Raw genomic sequence first — 20,258 nt, forward strand, 5'->3', positions numbered from 1 at the left:
AGACGCTCGTTAAAACCTACCTCTTCGACCATGCTTTTGGTCACCTGCCCCAACATCTCATTTATGGCTCGGTGTCAAATTTTTTTTTTTTTATAACACTCCTGTGAAGCGCCTTGGGACGTTTTATTATGTTAAAGGCGCTATATAAATATATAAGTTGTTGTAATGATCTTTCAGATTGCATAATCTTCTGATGGCTCAATGGGTGTATATACACCATGTGATGTGGTACTGAGCCATATAGACCAAGAATAGTTCATTTTCATTCCGCAGTAAGTGCTGCAGTTGTTATTCTTTGCTAAGGATACCAGTATGATTTCTGCAATTCACCTCAGATTCTGGGAGCGATAGAAAGTAATAAAACATTTGCCAGGGTTTTTTTTCCCTCATTGACACCTGATGATCCTGTATATGTAGGCCTCAGATGAGGACATAATTGGGCGCAATTGTGATACCTCTCACAGTTGAACAGTCTTTCGACAGTTAATGTCAAGGCTCACATGAAAAATGGCTACTTAGATGATCCAAGGAAAGGCCGCTGGTAACTGGGTGAACTGTACATCAGTTTTCAGAAGAGTCATAGAGAACTGGGGGGGGGTGGGGGGAATGAACACAGAATGCATATACGAACAGCATAACTTTACAGATCATAATTAATATGACAGATATCGTGTTCTCAGTGTTTGAGTGCATCTGTGAGTGTCACAATTTAGCTCTTATACTGGAGTTGAAGCAGGCTTTATAACTTGAATGTTGCCCTAAGGGGAATTGGATTAAAGAGGTGAAGTTTGCTCAGCATCAGGTTCTTCCAGGCCAGGTAAAGCAGAGGCCAGATGCAGAATACAAACCTTTGTTTACTCTCTCGCAAGACTGTGGTCCTGAACTCACTAGGAACTGTGTGGATATTTAATGAACACTACTTGATTTATCTTTTCTTTTCTCTGATTCTTTTCAACATCTCTGGTGTTCTGTACGGTGGGCTTTGGCCTTTCCCTTAGGCTTCTCAATCAAAACAGACGAATTTCACCCTGAGTGCATATAAAGGCGTGACTGATAGGAGCAGGAATAGGCCATTCGGCCCCTCGAGCCTGCTCCGCCATTTAACAGAGAGTTGGGATAAATGGTTCATTCTCGGGTTGGCAATCAGTAACTAGTGGTGTTCCACAGGGGTCAGTGCTGGGACCCCAACTCTTTACAATCTATATTAACGATTTGGAGGAGGGGACCAAGTGCAAAGTATCCAAGTTTGCCGACGATACAAAGATGGGAGGGAAAGCAGTGAGTGAGGAGGACATAAAAAACCTGCAAAAGGACATAGATAGGCTAAGTCAGTGGGCAGAAATTTGGCAGATGGAATATAATGTTGGAAAGTGTGAGGTTATGCACTTTGGCAGAAAAAATCAAAGAGCAAGTTATTATCTAAATGGAAAGAAACTGCAAAGTGCTACAGTACAAAGGGATCTGGGGGTCCTGGTGCATGAAACACAGAAGGTTAGTATGCAGGTACAGCAGGTGATCAGGAAGGCCAATGGAATCTTGGCTTTTATTGCAAGGGGGATGGAGTATAAAAGCAGGGAAGTCTTGCTTCAGTTATACAAGGTACTGGGTGAGGCCACACCTGGAATACTGCGTACAGTTTTGGTTTCTATATTTAAGAAAAGATATACTTGCTCGCGAGGCAGTTCAGAGAAGGTTCACTCGTTTGATTCCGGAGATGAGGGGGTTGACTTATGAGGAAAGGTTGAGTAGGTTGGGCCTCTACTCATTGGAGTTCAGAAGAATGAGAGGCGATCTTATCGAAACATATAAGATTGTGAGGGGGCTTGATCGGGTGGATGCGGGGAGGATGTTTCCACTGATGGGTGAGACTAGAACTAGGGGGCATAATCTTAGAATAAGGGGCTGCCGTTTCAAAACTGAGATGAGGAGAAACTTCTTCACTCAGAGGGTAGTAAATCTATGGAATTTGCTACCTCAGAGAGCTGTGGAAGCTGCGACATTAAATAAATTTAAAACGGAGATAGACAGTTTCCTAGCTGATAAGGGAATTAAGGGTTATGGGGAGCGGGCAGGGTAGTGGATGTGAGTTTAGGTTTGGATCAGCCATGATCCTATTGAATGGCGGAGCAGGCCTGAGGGGCCGTATGGCCTACTCCTGCTCCTACTTCTTATGTTCTTATGGCTGATCATCCAAATTCAGTACCCTGTCCCTGCTTTCTCCCCATATCCCTTGATCCCTTTAGCCTTAAGAAATATATCTAACTCCTTCTTGAATATATTTAATGAATTGGCCTCAACTGCCTTCTGTGGTAGAGAATTCCACAGGTTCAGCACTCTCTGGGTGAAGAAATTCTTCCTCATCTCAGTCCTAAATGGCTTACCCCTTATCCTTAGACTGTGACCCCTGGTTCTGGACTCTCCCGCCATCGGGAACATCCTTCCTGCATCTAGTCTGTCTAGTCCTGTTAGAATTTTACAAGTTTCAATGAGATCCCCTCTCATTCTTCTAAACTCTAGCGAATATAAGCCTAATCGACCCAATCTCTCTTCATACGTCATTCCTGCCATCCCAGGTATCAGTCTGGTGAATCTTAACTGTACTCCCTCCATGGCAAGAACATCCTTCCTCAGATAAGGCAACCAAAACTGCACACAATACTCAAGGTGTGGTCTCACCAAGGCCCTGCACAACTGCAGCAAGACATCCTTGCTCCTGTACTCGAATCCTCTCGCTATAAAGGCCAACATACCATTTGCCTTCTTAACCGCCTGCTGCACCTGCATGCTTACCTTCAGCGACTGGTGCACAAGGACACCCAGGTCTTGTTGCACTTCCCCTTTTCCCAATCTATTGCCATTCAGATAATAATCTGCCTTCCTGTTTTTGCCACCTAAGTGGATAATCTCACATTTATCCACATTATACTGCATCTGCCATGCATCTGCCCAATCACCCAACCTGTCCAAATCATACTGGAGTTTCTCTGCATCCTCCTCACAGCACACACGCCCCCCCACCCCAGCTTTGTGTCGTCTGCAAACTTGGAGATATTACATCTAGTTCCCTTGTCTAGATCATTAATATATATTGTGAATAGCTGGGTCCTAGCACCGATCCCTGCGGTACCCCACTAGTCACTGCCTGCCACTCGGAAAAAGACCTGTTTATTCCAACTCTTTGCTTCCTGTCTGCCAACCAGTTCTCTATCCAAGTCAGTACCTTACCCCCAATCCCATGTGCTTTAACTTTGCACGCTAATCTCTTATGCGGGATCTTATCGAAAGCCTTCTGAAAGTCCAAATACACCACATCCACTGGTTCTCCCTTATCTATTCTACCAGTCACATCCTCAAAAAATTCCAGATTAGTCAAGCATGATTTACCTTTTGTAAATCCATGTTGACTTTGTCCGATCCTGTCGCTGTTTTCCAAGTGCTCTGCTATAATTGACTCTAGCATTTTCCCCTCTACCGATGTCAGGCTTACCGGTCTGTAATTCCCCGTTTTCTCTCTACCACCTTTTTTAAATAGTGGGGTTACATTAGCTACCCTCCAATCCATGGGAACTGTGCCAGAGTCTATCGAATTGTGGTCTTTAGCCTTTCTCTTCAAAAGTAAAAGCCCCCCCCCCCCACACACAGTTCAAAGTTGGTTTTCATAGGAATTACTGGACGAGAAAAGACCATGGTTCACCTTCGACCATTTCAAACTAAAATTAAAGCATATTTTTCTTGCAAGCCAGAAATTAGGGCACTTTCTATTTTATGATACTAAAACAAAATGCTGCGGATACTGGAAATCTGAAATAAAAACAGAAAATGCTGGAAATACTCAGCAGGTCAGGCAGCATCTGTGGAGAGAGAAACAGAGTTAACGTTTCAGGTCGATGGCCCTTCGTCAGAACTGGAAAAAGTTGGAGATGGAACAGGTTTTTAAGCAAGTGTAGGAGCAGGGAAAGGGGGGAGGGGAGGAAAGGACAAAAGGGAAGGTCTGTTTTATGATGATACCTTCAGTGCTGTTTAAGACATATCCTTTTGGCTAATAGTCTTTTTTCCCCTCTTCAATCTTCTCCCCTGTACTCGTGCCCAAAAGCTGTTTCCTCCTTGCTGGGGTATGGTTCCCTGGGTAGCAGGGACCCGCTGGCACCTCTTCCAAGTTGCTGTTATTGACATATGAGCTTTTACAGTGAGTGCTGTCAGGGAATTTGAGTACAATGGACGTCACAGACAAGTTTGATCCTGCCCTTCCCCTGAAATCCACAGATTATGCACTTCCAACAGGCTTAGCTGGATCATAGAAAAGAATCATAGAATGATACAGCACAGAAGGAGGCCATTTGGCTAATCATGCCCCTTTGAAAGAGCTATCGAATTAGCTACATGTTGCCCCTCGGCGACATCATCCGAAAACACAGCGTTACTTTCCACATGTACACCGACGACACCAAGGTCTACCTCACCACCACTTCTCTCGACCCCTCCACTGTCTCTACATTGTTAGACTGCTTGTCCAAATTCATTGTCAAATTTCCTCCAATTAAATATTGGGAAGACTGAAGCCATTGTTTTCGGTCCCCGCCACACACTCTGTTCCCTAGCCACCGGCTCCATCCCTCTCCCTATCATTTGTCTGAAGCTGAACCACACTGTTCGCAACCTTGGTGTCATATTTGACCCTGAAATGTGCTTCTGACCACAAATCCAAGCCATAACTAAGACCGCCTATTTGCACCTCCGTAACATCACCCGTCTCTGCTCCTGCCAGTGTCCTGGCCAATATTTATCCCTCAACCAACCTCATTAAAACACAGATTATCTGGTCATTATCTCATTGCTGTTTGTGGGTCCTTGCTGTGCGCAGATTGGCTTCCGCGTTTCCCTACATTACAACAGTGACTGCACCTCAAAAGTACTTCATTGGCTGTAAAGCTCTTTGGGACATGCTGAGGTCTTGAAAGGTACTGTATAAATGCAAGTCTTTCTTTTCTTTACATACTACAAAAAAGAATATTGAAGCACTGGAGAAAGTGCAGAAACGTTTTACAAGGACGCTACCAGATTTGAGAGGCTAAATAAGACTATCAGGAAAAATGGAGCAGGCTGGGTTCTTTTCTCTGGAAAAGAGAAGACTAGGAGTACTGAAAGAGGTCTTTAAAGTTATGAAAGAGTCCGATAGTGTGGATGTGGAGAAACTGTTTTCACTTGTAAGTTCAGAACAAAAGGGACATAAACATAGGCTAGCCACCAAAAGATCAAATAAAAATTTGGGGGCAATTTCTTTACAGAGAGTGGTGAGAATGTGGAACTCGCTGCCACATGGAGTGGTTGAAGTAGATAGTTATGATGCATTTAAGGGAAGCTTGATGACTACCTGAGGTGTCAGTCTTATCTCAGTGGTAGCACTCTTGATTCTGAGTCAAAAGGTTGTGGGTTCAAGGCCCACACTAGAGAGCAGCACATAATCCAAGCTGACACCTCAGTACAGTACTGAGGGAGTGCTGAACTGGAGGGAGTGCTGAACTGTCGGAGGCGCCGTCTTTCGGATGAGATGTCTGCCCTCTTCGATGGACGTAAAAGATCCATGCATCTCGACGAAGAGCTGGAGAATTCGCCCGTGCCCTGGCTAATATTAATCCCACACCCAACATTACTAAAACATATTATCTGGTCATGTATCCCATTGCTGTTTGTGGGTCCTTGCTGTCTGCAAATTGGCTGCCTCATTTCTGACATTACAACAGTAACTCCATTTTTATAAAAAAAAAGTATTTCAATGGCTGTAAAGCGCGTTGGGATCGTTAAAGGCGCTGTGCAAGTCCTTTCCTTTGTCACAGAGAAGGGAATAGAGGAATATGGTGGAAAGGGTGGGAATCGGCAATTAGAGTGGGAGGAGACTTGTGCATTGTATAAAAACTGGCATAGACCAGTTGGGCTGAATGGCCTGTTCTGTCCTATAGATTCTATGCATGTAATGTAGTAAATTGGCATCAAACTTGGGACCTTTTTATAGCTCAGTTACTCATTGGATAAACTTGATGAGCTATCGAGAGAGCCTGTTCTCTGTCTCTTTCTTTGTAGTATGTGAATTGTCCTTTGTAGCAAGAAGGAAGAAGACACTTTCAGCCCCATTAGTCTGGATTGGAGTTCAACTTGGTTCCCAGAAGTGAAAGGGAGGACTGGCATTTTGAATGTAGACAAGATATGCACATTGCATGGTCACATCTGGCAGCGTCACGATTCAATCCCTGGACCGTATTAATGAATGCTCCGGGCAACATTACCTGCAAGCATGGTGTAAGCTTTCATATGTGCATCAACATTACCCAGCATTTCTTCTCCATTATCAGCCTCGAGTGTCAACTTGGCTCAACTGGTAGTCGCCTCAAACTTAACGTCGTAGGTTCAATCCCCATGTTAGGACTTGAGCACATGCTCTAGGCTAACACTTCAGCTGAATTGGTGTTGCATTGTCCGAGGTGCTGCCTTTCAGATCAGCGAGGGCTCATCTACCTGTTCAGGTAGACATAAAAGATCCTATAGTACTATTTGAAGGAGAACAAGGAGTTCTCCAGGTGTCCTGGTCAACATTCATCCTGCTTTCAACACCACTAAAAACAGATCACCTGGTCATTTATTTTACAGACTGTGGTGCGAGCAGGTTACATGCTGAATTTGCCTATGTAACAACAATGAACTCTCCAGCTCTTCTTCGAGATGCATGGATCTTTTACGTCCATCGAAGAGGGCAGGCATCGCATCCGAAAGACGGCACCTCCGACAGTGCAGCACTCCCTCAGTACTGTACTGAAGTGTCTCTAGTGTGTTTTAACCTCTAAAAACGGATGGGTTTGGGTTGGGTGGGATGTTAAAATTTAAAAAATCTCAAACTTGAACCCACCCCCTTCTGGTTTTAACGGAGACGGGCAACCAACCCGCTCGCAGGAGGCAGGTCGCTCATTTAAATAATTTATTGAGGCTGCGTGCCTCAGATTTTATGTCTCTTCCAGCTTTAATGCTGGCAAGCCGGGTTTCCCGGGCCTCGGGAAACCCGGCAGCTAAAGGGAGGTGAGGACGGCTGCATGGAAGAGGTAAGTGCCTTTCCAGCACTGCTTGTGGGCCAGGAGGAGGAGGAGTGCTTCCCTCCTGGCCCCCTAAGCTAACCTGCTTCCCTCTCCGCAATTGGACCTCTACCCCCCTGTTATGTATTGTGTGTTCTTCTCCCACCTGTGGTGGCGCTGTCACAGGAGATAAATGGTTGGGTGTTCTCGGTTAAGTTTAGCTCTCTTTGTTCGGAACTGTCCAGAACTTCCTTTCCTTCATGTTTGAATCTCTGAGTTCTGAGTCCTAAATTGTGTCTAGGTAGAAAGGTACCGACACAACAAGTGGCGACGAGGATCGGATGAATCTGTGTTGTGGGAACTTTCTTGTTTTCGACTACAAAACACTCGGAACAGAGATTGCAGCATCACATTAACGTTACGGCAGTGAGTAAACAGAAATTTTAATTTGAAATGTGAGATGGCTACTATATTAGGAAACATCGGTGATTTTGATGAAAATGTGGAGCAATGGAGCGCATATACGGAACATTTTGACTATTTTGTATTGGGGAATGCGGTGGCAAATGAAAAGGTCGTGCCTACCTTTTTGAGTGTAATCGGGCCGAAGACATTCAATTTACTTCGCAGCCTCGTGCAGCCAGATAAGCCAGGAACTAAAACATATAAGCAACTAGTGGAAATTCTTGGAGCACATTTTTCACCAAAACCTCTGGTTATTGCTGAGAGATTTAGATTTCACAAACGGAATCAAGAGGAGGGGGAATCAGTGACGATGTTTATTGCTGCTTTAAAAAGGTTGTCAGAACACTGCGAGTTCAAGGAGGTGCTGAAGGACACCATTAGAGACAGACTCGTGTGTGGTCTGCAAAATGCAGCCACACAGGAGCGCCTTCTTACTGAGGACAACCTTACTCTTGAAAAGGCCATTGAAGTTAGTGTCTCCATGGAGATGGCGGAAAAGGAGGCTCACCAGTTGAGTTCAACAGGGAGAGTTCACAAGGTGTCGTCTGAGCCTAAAGGTGCGCGGAACGGCACATGTTACCGTTGTGGGAAAATGGGCCATCACGCTAATGACTGCTGGTGTACGGAGCTGGAATGCCGAAATTGTGGCAAAAAGGGTCACATTGAACGCGCCTGTAGAGGTAAAAAAAGAACAGACAGAGCTGGGAAGCATGGAAGCAAAATGTCTGTATTTGGACAAGAGAGGAAAAAGAGTGTTCATTCAGTGCAGTATGATAGAACAAGCAAAACAGAGGGGAGCGACACCTCTGAGGAGGAAGAGGTGCACATACTGACGGTTGCAGGTGATTTAAATGGCTACTGGGTGTCACCACTAGTGGAGGGACAATCAGTGCGGATGGAGATGGACACAGGTGCGGCTGTGTCCCTTGTTTCAGACACTGTCTGCAACAAAATGCTAAAGCATCTTACCCTTCAGCCAACAAACATTGTGCTAAAGACGTATACCGGCGAACCTGTGGCCATGAGAGGCACCATTGAGGTGGCAGTTAAATTGAACGGACAGACTGCAAAACTGCCACTATATGTGGTAAAGGGAAATTACCCATCCCCGACCTCCCCATATCGGCCATCTCGCTTTGACCCCCTGTGATCACCCCCAAACCCTCCGAATCATGCTGTACCCACCTCTCTCTCGCGATCACTAACCCAAGGACCAGGAAACCTACCTGCTCCTGGGCTGTGGCCTCTTCTGGAGCATTACCCGCCCGACAGGGAGCCAAGCCTGTCAATGAGGCTGGCTTCCAGGAGGGGAATCTGTTAAAAAAAAACACGCATGCTATGGAGTTAAAACTCCACAGCTTTCGTGGGGACCAGAACTCCTCCCCCCTGCTTTGGAAATCCCACCCCAGTAAGTTTCGGGGCCCGTACTTCAAAAGTAGATCATTGGCTGCACAAGTGTCTTGGGGTATTTGGAGGATGCGGTAAGGTGCTACATAAATAAAAGTTGCTTCATTCTTGATTCCACAACCATTACCTTGCTGTCAATTTTCTTGTTTGACATCTAGCTGTGGAGAAGCCAGATTGTTTTGCAGCTGAACATTGGCAATATGGAAGCCATCCTGTTTTTTCTCCCACTAGATACTTTGCACACTAACCCGGATCTCCTCGCCTTCCCTGGATGCCTGTTCAAGTTCAACCCGACTGCGGAATATCTGCATGCTGCCCAATCCTGAGCTGATTGTCAAAGCTCACATCAAGACTGTCACACAATAGTGTCTACTTCCTCCTCTGAAACATTACCTGTCTCTACCCTGATTTACCCTCAATCTCTCACCCATAATTTTGTCACATTCAGACAGGATTTCTCTAATGCTCTCCTCACTTACCTCCTGACTCCAACTCATCCAGAACTCTACTACCCACATTCTAGCCACAAAAGTCCTGCTCACCTATTATCTGTGTATTTGCCAACTCCCTGTCCCCAGAGCATTGACTTCAAAATCTTCATTCTCTTCAAGTCCATGACCCTCCCTATCTTTGTAACCTCCTCACCTGTATGTTCCTGCCTGCACGCTTATTTCCACCAATGTTGGTTTACTGAGCATTACCTTCTCCCTCTGCTACCATTGGTGAGAGAGCATTTAGGCATTAGGCCCCACGCTCTAAAATTCCATTCCTGAAGCCACTCGCCTTGCTACATTTTCCCCCCCATCTTCAAAATCTTCCTTAAGTCATTTGATAGCTCTAGTTCACCTCCCCCTCCTGGTTAGATCTGACTCCCAAGTACAGTGCAGCATTGAGGGAGTGCTGCACTATCGGAGGTGTCGTCTTTCGGATGAAACGTTAAACCGAGGCCCCGTCTGTCCTCGCAGGTGGACGTAAAAGATCCCACAGCATTATTTCAAAGAAGAGCAGGGGAGTTCTCTCCGGTGTCCTGGCCAATAATTATCCCTTAAACCAATATCATTAAAAACAGATTATCTGGTCATTATCAAATTATTGTTGTGGGAGCTTGTTGTGCATTCCCTACATCATAACAGTGACTATACTTCAAAAAACGAAGTACTTAATTGGGTGTAAAGCGCTTTGCGATGTCCTGAGGTCGTGAAAGGCGCTACATAAGGACAGCAGGCGCATGGGAACACCACCACCTTCAAGTTCCCCTCCAAGTCACACACCATCCTGACCTGGAAGTATATCGCCATTCCTTCATCGTCGCTGGGTCAAAATCCTGGAACTCCCTCCCGAACAGCACTGTGGGAGTGGCTTCACCACATGGACTGCAGCGGTTCAAGAAGGCGGCTCACCACCACCTTCTCAAGGGCAATTAGGGATGGGCAATAAATGCTGGCCTTACCAGCGACGCCCACATCCCACGAATGAATAAAAAAATATATAAATGCAAGTCTTGCCAAAACAAGCGCTCTACTCGGAGCTCCGGCACGGCAAGAGAGCCCCAGGTGGGCAGAGGAAACGCTTCAAGGACACCCTCAAAGCCTCCTTGGAAAAGTGTAACATCCCCACCAACACCTGGGAATCCCTGGCCCAAGACCGCACAAAGTGGAGGAAGGCGCCGAACACCTCGAGTCTCTTCGCCGGGAGCAAGCGGAAGCCAAGCGCAAGGAGCGCACGTCAACCCAAGCACCCCACCCACCCGCCCCTTCAACCACCGTCTGCCCCACCTGTGACAGAGACTGTAGGTCCCGCATTGGACTCATCAGTCACCCGAGAACTCATTTTTAATGTGGAAGCAAGTCATCCTCGGTTCTGAGGGACTGCCTAAGAAGAAGCTAATATAAATGCAAATTGATGCAGGTTCATTTTCCCATTCATTTGTTGCTCCATCCCTAACAAATTCACACAGCAGCACTACATTATAGGCTCTCTAGGGAGGGATGCAATGTAAGGGGTACAGCAGTGAGAGGACGCTGAAAAAAAAGGATATCATTCCATTAATGACACAGGTAAATTTGGGATAATCACAGGCTAGTTAATCTACTTCCTTATCTACCCTTTTTCAACCACCCCACACAACCTATTGACAGGATGAGGCTGGAGACGTTTAGATGTATACAGTGTTACTTAACAGCCAGATGTTTATATAGGATGAAGAGTGTGTGACTGGGCCTGATTTTTCTTATGGGGGTAGTATCTGGGCCTCACTTACCACCTCTTCCGGACAGTGCTATTGAAATTGGGACCTCACTTTGAGGGAGTGGAGGGATTGCAGACATAGACTCATGGAATGATACAGCACAGAAGGAGGCCGTTTGGCCCATTGTGCCTGTGCCAGCTCTTTGAAAGAGCTGTCCAATTAGTCCCACTCCCCTGCACGAACTTGTGCCTTACATCTGCCTTTTGCTTGCGGTATGACCAGGCCAATTGCAATTCTGTCTGGTATGTCAGCATTTTTTTTGGGTGGTGCGATTGGGGGGCGGGGGGGAGGTTGATGGATAGATTAGAAACATAGAAGATAGGAGCAGGAGTAGGCCATTCAGCCCCTCGAGCCTGTTCTGCCATTTAATGAGATCATGGCTGATCATCCAAACTCGGTACCCTGTCCCTGCTTTCTCCCCATATCCCTTGATCCCTTTAGCCTTAAGAAATATATCTAACTCCTCCTTGAATATATTTAATGAATTGGCCTCTACTGCCTTGTGTGGTAGAGAATTCCACAGGTTCACCACTCTCTGGGTGAAGAAATTCCTCCTCATCTCTGTCCTAAATGGCTTACCCCTTATCCTTAGACTGTGACCCCTGGTTCTGGACTCCCCCGCCATCGGGAACATCCTTCCTGCATCTAGTCTGTCTAGTCCTGTTAGAATTTTATAAGTTTCAATGAGATCCCCTCTCATTCTTCTAAACTCCAGCGAGTATAAGGCCAATCGATCCAATCTCTCTTCATACGTCATTCCTGCCATCCCAGGTATCAGCCTGGTGAATCTTCGCTGCACTCCCTCCATGGCAAGAACATCCCTCCTCAGATAAGGCGACCAGAACTGCACACAATACTCAAGATGTGGTCTCACCGAGGCCCTGTACAACTGCAGCAAGACATCCTTGTTCCTGTACTCGAACCCTCTCGCTACGAAGGCTAACATACCATTTGCCTTCTTGACCGCCTGCTGCACCTGCATGTTTACCTTCAGCGACTGGTGCACAAGGACACCCAGGTCTCGTTGCACTTCCCCTTCTCCCAATCTATTGCCATTCAGATAATAATCTGCCTTCCTGTTTTTGACACCAAAGTGGATAACCTTGCATTTATCCACATTATATTGCATCTGCCATGCTTCTTAAATTCAATTCAACCCTATTAGAGGACTACTTTATTATAGAGGGACACCTCATTTTAAATGCCCAAAAAGTGGCACTTGGGCGTTCGGTTAACCCCCTCTCAAAAAAAAGAAAAAGACCCTGATCTTCAGCTCCAAGCTGCTTTTACAAATTATAGGTATTATTAAAGGCATTCTGCAAATCCAGGACATTTGAATAGGATGGTGTTGGCCGTGCCATAAACCTCCTCTTTGCACAGTGTGTGTCTCTCTTTTGTAATATACACTAATTCTGGCAGCTCCAGAGTGGCCGAGTTAAGAGGAGGCGGAGTGGAGGCTTGGTGTGTTTGCGCTGTGTGGGGCACTCTTGTACACGGCATTAGCTCGGATTTCTTTTCTGACAGAACTATTATTATTGTTGTTGTTGTGGGGGTTGTTTAATAATAATCCACACTCGCGCTCTTTTCTGCAAATTTTTAAAAAAAAGCTCGCTCCCTCCCTCGGGCTGGGAAGTTGAGAGGAAGAAGGGAAGAGAAGGAGGAAGAAAGAGAAAGAAAAAAAAGAAAGGGGAGGAGGGGGGGGAAAGAGGAAAAAAAAGTGAAGCGGGTTTCTTGAAACAGACGACGCACATTTTCTTGTTGTTTTTGAATCGCAGAGAAGTTCCAGCTCCTCCATATTGGAGACCAAACGACGACGTTTGACAAGAAAAAAAAACCCCAACCGAGAAGAGACGCCGCCGTCGCCAGAGCAAGGATAACAAAAAAAAAACCAACCAGGCTTTGGGAGATTAAGAAACAATTATTTTTTTTCTTACCAGGATTGAAAGAGGAAAGCCAAAAGGCGGACATTTGTGGTGTGTGGATCGGGTTTGAACCTCTGGGCACTCGCCGGACAGCTTGGCTTCTTCCTCCCGGGCCGCGGGAAGGGGCAAAGGCGGTTATTTTTTGAATTTTTCTCTCTCGCTTGATATAAACATTAATATAAATGGTCGACTGACTTAAAACCTCTTTTTTTGTTGGGGGAGGGGGGGAGGAGGGCAAAAAAAAAGTTGCAGGGAATATATTTTCTGCATTATTCCTTTTTTTGGGGAAAAAAAAGTATTTAAATTTGGCCCTCCTCCCTGTGGCGTATATACTATATATATATTAAATATATATATATTTTTCTAATTTGGGTTTTGGGCAAAGGGGTTGGGGTGGGGTGGGTGGGGGGCAAGTTTGTTTTCGGTGCATTTTCTGAAGGAAATCGAGGAGGGCCCGGCGGCCGAAAGCAGAAAGGGTTTGTTCGATGGACAGCACGTCCATTATAACGCAGGTCAGCAAAGAGGATGAGATTATTTCATCGTCCCAGGAAAAAGGTAAGGAAATGGACATTAAAACATTTTTTTTAATATGCATATAAAAGAATGCATAATGTGAAATGTTGGGGAAATTAGGGGGGCGCTATGGATTCCTGAGTTTGAAAAGTAAAGACCAATGTTGTCTTGGTCTAACCAAGCTTTAGATATTCTTTTTGTCTTTTTTTTTAGAAATGAAAATTTTGATTTTAATTTGTTTTATTTATTTATACACATATAGTATTGAAAGGCAACCCCCCCCCCAAACCCCCAAACCCCCAAACCCCCAAAATGTGACATAAATAAAACCTTCATAAAGAGGTTCCTGGAGACCACTTTAGTTTTGGATTTCCTCTCCCTCATTCTAGCTAAAAGTGATCATTTTGTTTGCACAGTTCTTGTTTGGGGAGGAAAAGTAAGAAGAAATAGTTAAGACAAATACATAAATGAATCATAATCGAGAGAGACAGTGGAGACCTCTTTCCACTCGCTCTCTGTTCCCTTTCCCAAAAGTGAAAATGTTGGACTTTTTTCAGATTTTGTACTTGGGAGTGTAAAGGTAAGAATAATATCGTTGGTTTTGTTCACTGCCAGGAATTATGAATTAATGATGTTTTGAACTCTTAAAGCCACCTTGCTACAACAAGTAAAATAAAGTGAGTGTTCGCATTTAGCAATGTTTTGATGTGGGCCCCCCCACCCTCTGTTTTGTCATCTTCCACAATTGGAGAAAAAGGAGCGAGAAAATGGCCCCAAAAAAGTTAAGGTTTCCTCTGACTCAGCGCAACTACTTGATGGTTTTGCACCTTAGGCAGGAAAAGAAAATGTGCATTTGCTTCTCATTTAGAGAGAGACAGCATTCTGGATTTGGTGAAAAAAAATGTTATAATAGTGTTGGATCAGTTTTTAAAAAATGATAATGCACATGGTTCATATTAGGAACAAGGTTTTAAAAAAAAAAGTTAAACGTCTGTGGTTTCAAACTAGGATCTAGTGCATCCTTTTTGGAGGGGATGGAACAACTGTATTGTGCAGAGAAGTTTTGCTTCAGAGGAAGTTTTGGTACAAAATAGGGCATTTTTTGGCAAGCATTTTAAAATCAGTGATCAATCCTGATCTGATCAATCCTGATCTGATCCTCAGAAATCTGAAGAGTATGAAGAAGCATGAGAGGGAACTGCCCCCTTCCATAGTCTTGAGAAGGCTCCTAGTAAAATATTTTTTCAAAAGTACTTAACAATTTTATTTAATTTTTGCTTGTGAATTTTAAGCTTTGTGTGGCTTGTTTTGTTACCATTTATAATTATTTCCTTATGTAGTAATTTTGGGAATTTCCATTACATTCAGTTTTCCCAGGAGAGAGTTTTTAAAAAAAAAGGGGGAATTTTAGTTTCAGACAAGTATTTAAACATGTGTGGCTTGGAATCAGTGGCAGTACTGTTTGTATTTCCACACTTGCTCTTCTGTTATAACAACAAAAATGTAGCTTTTAAAATTGATGTAAATGTGTGGTTGGAAACAAGAGAACTTGTCACAGGGCAGCAGTGCGACACAATTAATATCTGCACTCATCAGGTCGATCGTAACTCCCCTCGTGAATTTGTCACTCACAAAGTAGCTGGTCAGCTTGTTTGTGGAGCTATAATTTATCAAATCGTGCCTACTGCAGTAGGTAATATCTTGTGTATATGTTTTCTTTCATCTCTTCATTGCTTTAATTGAAACAGCAAATTTGATAAACAAGGGACCCTATGAAGAGCCACCTACCAGTTTTATGGAGCATGTAGCAGAAAGTATATGTATGCAAGTTTGTTTCTTTTACACACTAGGCTGTGTTGCTACTTTATACTTAATTTTTCCCCCCAAAAAACACAGGCTACAGTCTTTTTTTGCAGTACCTTTCCACTACCTATGTCATGGTGCGCTTTCCTTTTTCTCTCTGTGCTGAGCAAGATCTTGTGATAGGAAACTGGAGGTTAATGCTGCCTGGCTTCAGTTAACTTTCTAAATGGTTCCCTTTGTGCAGACTTTTAACTTGGTGCTTTTTTTTTAATTTGCAAAAAAGGAACATGTCCTTTTGTAAACGTTACATGCTTCTTGGATTACAAGGTTGACATGATGGTATGTGTAGTGTTGTGCTGTTTGGTGACATTTTCACAACACGGCTGTGCTGCCTTAGAACTCTTTTAGTTTGTGCCAGTCGTGTTGTTTTTGAGTTGCTTCAGAATGAGAAGCCCACATAGCATTAATCCAGCAAATATTGGACCATGATTTTTTAAGCAGTGATCTGAACGTTTACGTGCCATTTTGTTCATAATAAAAAATTCCCTTGAGTTTTCAGCGGTAGACTTTCCATACGAGATGTTGTCAAACAGAAATACACAGTACAACTGTGTGCTTTATTTAGTCAACCATCACCACAGACACATACAGACGTAACTAGTTTTCTGAGAACAATTTTATGATGGATGTTTTATGATGGTACTAAAGCCAACCAATCCAACTTGAATAGGACACTTTGTCTGACACTTAGACTAATTAAAATTAAAAAATGCCCTAATCTGTCAGTACTATTACTTCGCTATAAATCGTCCGTGTTCAACATGGTGACACCCTCACAATAACAAGAGGAGCCATTGCTGTATAAACAGTATAAAGTGGCATACTGGCCAGAGAAATTTCCTGATCACTTTGCTGTAAATTGCATTATAGTTATCAAATCTTGCAACGCGAATGTCTCCTGTGTTAAAAGATGTGGCATATAATATATGAATTGGAATCATTCCAAAGCGGTAATCTTTGGGTTCAGATGAGGATTGTGAGTCATTGAAGATTTGCAGTCTGAATTCCTGGGATTAGATTATTCATTTGTGATGATGCCCAGGTTTTAATTCTTTGCATGCTAACATGCAAGTGTCAGGGCTTCATTGTAATTGTGCATTGACTATTTTATTTTATCTACATAAACCTGTAGTTAGTCCATGACAGACTGTTAATACTCTTGTGTGAAGGCCGATTTGCACCAAGATTTTAGAGAACATGTTTTCCATTCAGCATGTACAATGCATCAACTGAATTCTTCAATTACATTATTGCTCTGTAAACTTTCTGTGAGAAATCCCATGGTATTTTCAGTGTATGAAGGTATATCGAGACAGAACTCACTTTGTATGTATAAATGTATGTGAATTTGATGTTGACTGTATAAACGTAAAACTGAGGCTGGCGAAGATCTGTACCTGTCTTCCAGAAAGGTGGCTTTTGTCTTCATTCCATGTACAGCATTAATTAATGTGTTTAATGAAACCAGGAAAACACCCTTTGGTGGTGTTAACAATTCCCTCCTGTGGATTATTCAATCTGGAGATGGCTATAACTTTTTAATGCATTAATTTATATCTACCTGGAATTTGTGGGGAGTCAATGAATTTCAAAGGCTCACGGTATATTTTAAGCCGCTGATTTGCTGGGCTGCAGAGGCAGCAGACTGCACCATGAAAGAGTGGGAAACAGGCTGATCTTGGGTGAAACAAAACTGAAAGTTTGTGCTGGAATGTGTTCTAGACTGTGGCTGGAATCTCTGTTGTCAGGACAGAGTGCAGTTTTTAAGGATTGGCCATTTGCTGCTGTCATTGCACATAAGCTTGTGCTATTCTGTATGTGTCCTTGTTTAATTTAATTTCTGTAAATAAATCAAAGTCCATCACTTTTTGGATTCTGAACCTAGCTTGAGCCTTCTGAAGTGGTTTGGAGAGAAATGAAGTGAATTAGGATCAAGCGATCTAGGATTGTGAGAGTCCCAAAGCGTACGAGTTCTCCGCAGGGTCAGAAAAGCACAGGGCTGCAGCCTCCGCTTGTGTGGCATGCGAGGGAAGTGTGGTCATACTGTTGCAAGAGGAAACACCTCATTAAAGTCCCCTGAATTTACATCACATAGGTGGTACCAAGTTGTGAGTGACATCTGTCCTGTGAACACTTTCCAAAGTCTTAACTCACTTAATGTGAATGAGAATGCACACACAAAAGGCTGGCAGTAATCAATAAAATGTTTAATATCCTCGAGCGAATGGCGTGATATTGCCATGAAATCTCAAGATTTGCGTCTCACGTTGTCGGTTGCTGCTGCAGTGTATTTAACTGGCATGTGCGTGGTTCGGCTGAATTTGTGCCCCACTCCAACATCAACCAAGTAAAAATAAAAGGCTGTGATAAATACAGGATAACCTGTTTACATAACGGGAGTCTGAAGGATGTAAGAATTTTGGGCCTCTATCATGTGAACTCGGCTGTAGTTGTGATCTCGCGGTTTATGATGCCCTCTTAACTTCTCGATTGTGTGGCATGCTCTAAGTGTTTTTTGTTAGGTAAGGAAATCAAAGACTGGTAAAATGGAGTTGAATCAGTTTGTGGCTGATCTGTACCTCAATAGCAGAACAGTCTTGGCTGAGTGGCCTGCTCTTGTCTAAAATATGTCTTTCTGTTGACCAATTTGATTGAATTCTTCGAGGGGGTGACTAGGTGTGTGGATGAGGGTAGTGCAGTGGATGTGGTTTACATGGATTTCAGTAAGGCTTTTGATAAAGTCCCGCATAGGAGACTGGTCAGGAAGGTAAGAGCCCGTGGGATCCAGGGTGCCTTGGCACATTGGATCCAAAACTGGCTAGTGGCAGAGGGTGATGGTGGAAGGTTGTTTTTGTGACTGGAAGCCTGTGTCCAGTGGGGTACCGCAGGGATCGGTGCTGGGTCCCTTGCTGTTTGTGGTCTACATTAATGATTTGGATGTGAATGTAAAAGGTATGATCAGTAAGTTCGCAGATGACACGAAAATTGGTGGGGTGGTAAATAGCGAGGCGGGAAGCCTCAGGCTACAGGACGATATAGATGGGTTGGTCAGATGGGCGGAACAGTGACAAATGGAATTTAACCCTGAAAAGTGTGAGGTGATGCATTTTGGACGGACTAACAAGGCAAGGGAATACACAATGAATGGTAAGACCCTAGGAAAGACAGAGGATCAGAGGGACCTTGGTGTGCATGTACATAGATCCCTGAAGGCAGCAGAACAGGTGGATAAGGTGGTTAAAAAGACATATGGGATTCTTGCCTTCATTAGCCAAGACATAGAATATAAGAGCAGGGAGGTTATGATGGAGCTGTACAAAACGCTGGTAAGGCCACAGCTGGAGTACTGTGTGCAGTTCTGGTCGCCACACAAAAGGAAGGATGTGATTGCTTTGGAGAGGGTGCAGAGAAGATTTACCAGGATGTTACCTGGGCTGGAGCGCTTCAGCTATGAAGAAAGACTGGACAGGCTGGGGTTGTTTTCCCTGGAGCAGAGAAGGCTGAGGGGGGACCTGATTGAGGTGTACAAAATTATGAGGGGCATAGATAGGGTGGATAGAAAGGAACTTTTTCCCTTAGTAGAAGGGTCAATAACAAGGGGGCATAGAGTCAAGATAAGGGCCATGAGGTTTAGAGGGGATTTGAGGAAAAACTTTTTCACCCAGAGGGTGATTGGAATCTGGAACTCACTGCCTGAAAGGGTGGTAGAGGCAGGAACCCTCACAACATTCAAGAAGCATTTAGATGAGTACTTGAAATGCCATAGCATACAAGGCTACGGACTAAGTACTGGAAAATGGGGTTCGATTAGACAGGGCTTGATGGCCGGCGCGGACGCGATGGGCCGAAGGACCTCTTTCTGTGCTGTATAACTCTGACACCTAAAATATTCCACCAGGAAAGCTGACACTAAGAATCCCTGTCCGGATTATCTGTCATCCGCATTCTGCGTCAGTGATTTTCCACTAACCCAAACCCTCTTTACACTAACTAATGAGCAACAAGCTGTAACAAAGGCAGACCTGTGTGAGTGGGATGTGGGGAGTGGGTCATGTCAATTGCTTGAAGGCACAGTATTCTGTTTACCTGCAAATGGGTGTTTTTAAAAAAAAATTGAATTGCCAAATGGGAACAAAGTTGTGAATTATTTCAGCTGAAGGCCTTGTGATTTGCAAACTGGGTGAGGGTGGAATTGATGTCAACAGTGCGGCCAGCTCGATGGACTGAAAGGCCTTTTCTTGTTCTTCCGTATGTTCTTTTGTCACTCTGATAATGAGAACTTACCACATACAAGTTCTCTCCTCATTCATTCTGCTTAGAATAAAACGCTTGCTTTAAAGCAACAGAGCGGTGCAGTGTGTTGGAGTACCAATGTGCCATGCCACAGAACGGTAAGGCACAAATCCCCCTATTTTTTGAGTTGCTGCCTGCGGTTGTGTCACTCGGCACCAGTGGAGGCACTGACCAGTGGCTGTGCTTCATCATAGGATGCTGGAAGGGCTGTCTTCGGGCCCATCATCCCCTGTGCTCGCTGACCTACATTTTCGCTCCACTAACGGCTCGATTCTAAAATTCTCCTCCTAATATTTAAATCCCTCCATGGCCTTGCCCCTCCCTATCTCTGTAACCTCCGCCAGCTATACAACCCTCCCAAGAACTCTGGGTTGCTCTGGCCTCTTGTCCATCCCCACCATTGGCGGCCGTGTCTTCAGCTGTCTGGGCCCCAAGCTCTGGAATTCCCTCCCTAAACCTCTCCGCGCCTCTTTTCTCCTTTAAGACGCT

The 20,258-nt window shown here is 44.3% G+C and overlaps 1 protein-coding gene across 2 annotated transcripts in view; it reads left to right on the top strand.

Annotated features, from left to right (window-relative positions):
* The first annotated feature begins 13,491 nt into the window (after positions 1 to 13,491).
* Positions 13,492 to 20,258, top strand: part of ctdspla (CTD (carboxy-terminal domain, RNA polymerase II, polypeptide A) small phosphatase-like a) — a 184,543-nt gene continuing 177,776 nt past the window's right edge. Inside the window, exon 1 of one of the 2 annotated variants that reach the window (XM_085987386.1) lies at positions 13,492 to 13,655. In XM_085987386.1, coding sequence (XP_085843512.1) covers positions 13,586 to 13,655 — 70 coding nt within the window. In that variant the 5' untranslated portion in view covers positions 13,492 to 13,585. The remainder of the gene's footprint in view (positions 13,656 to 20,258) is intronic. The other variant, XM_085987387.1, reaches the window with a different exon arrangement.

The sequence above is a fragment of the Somniosus microcephalus genome, chromosome 5 (assembly GCF_052327205.1).
Source record: "Somniosus microcephalus isolate GS21.2 chromosome 5, FLI_Smic_1.0, whole genome shotgun sequence".
In the NCBI taxonomy this organism is placed as follows: Eukaryota; Metazoa; Chordata; class Chondrichthyes; order Squaliformes; family Somniosidae; genus Somniosus; species Somniosus microcephalus.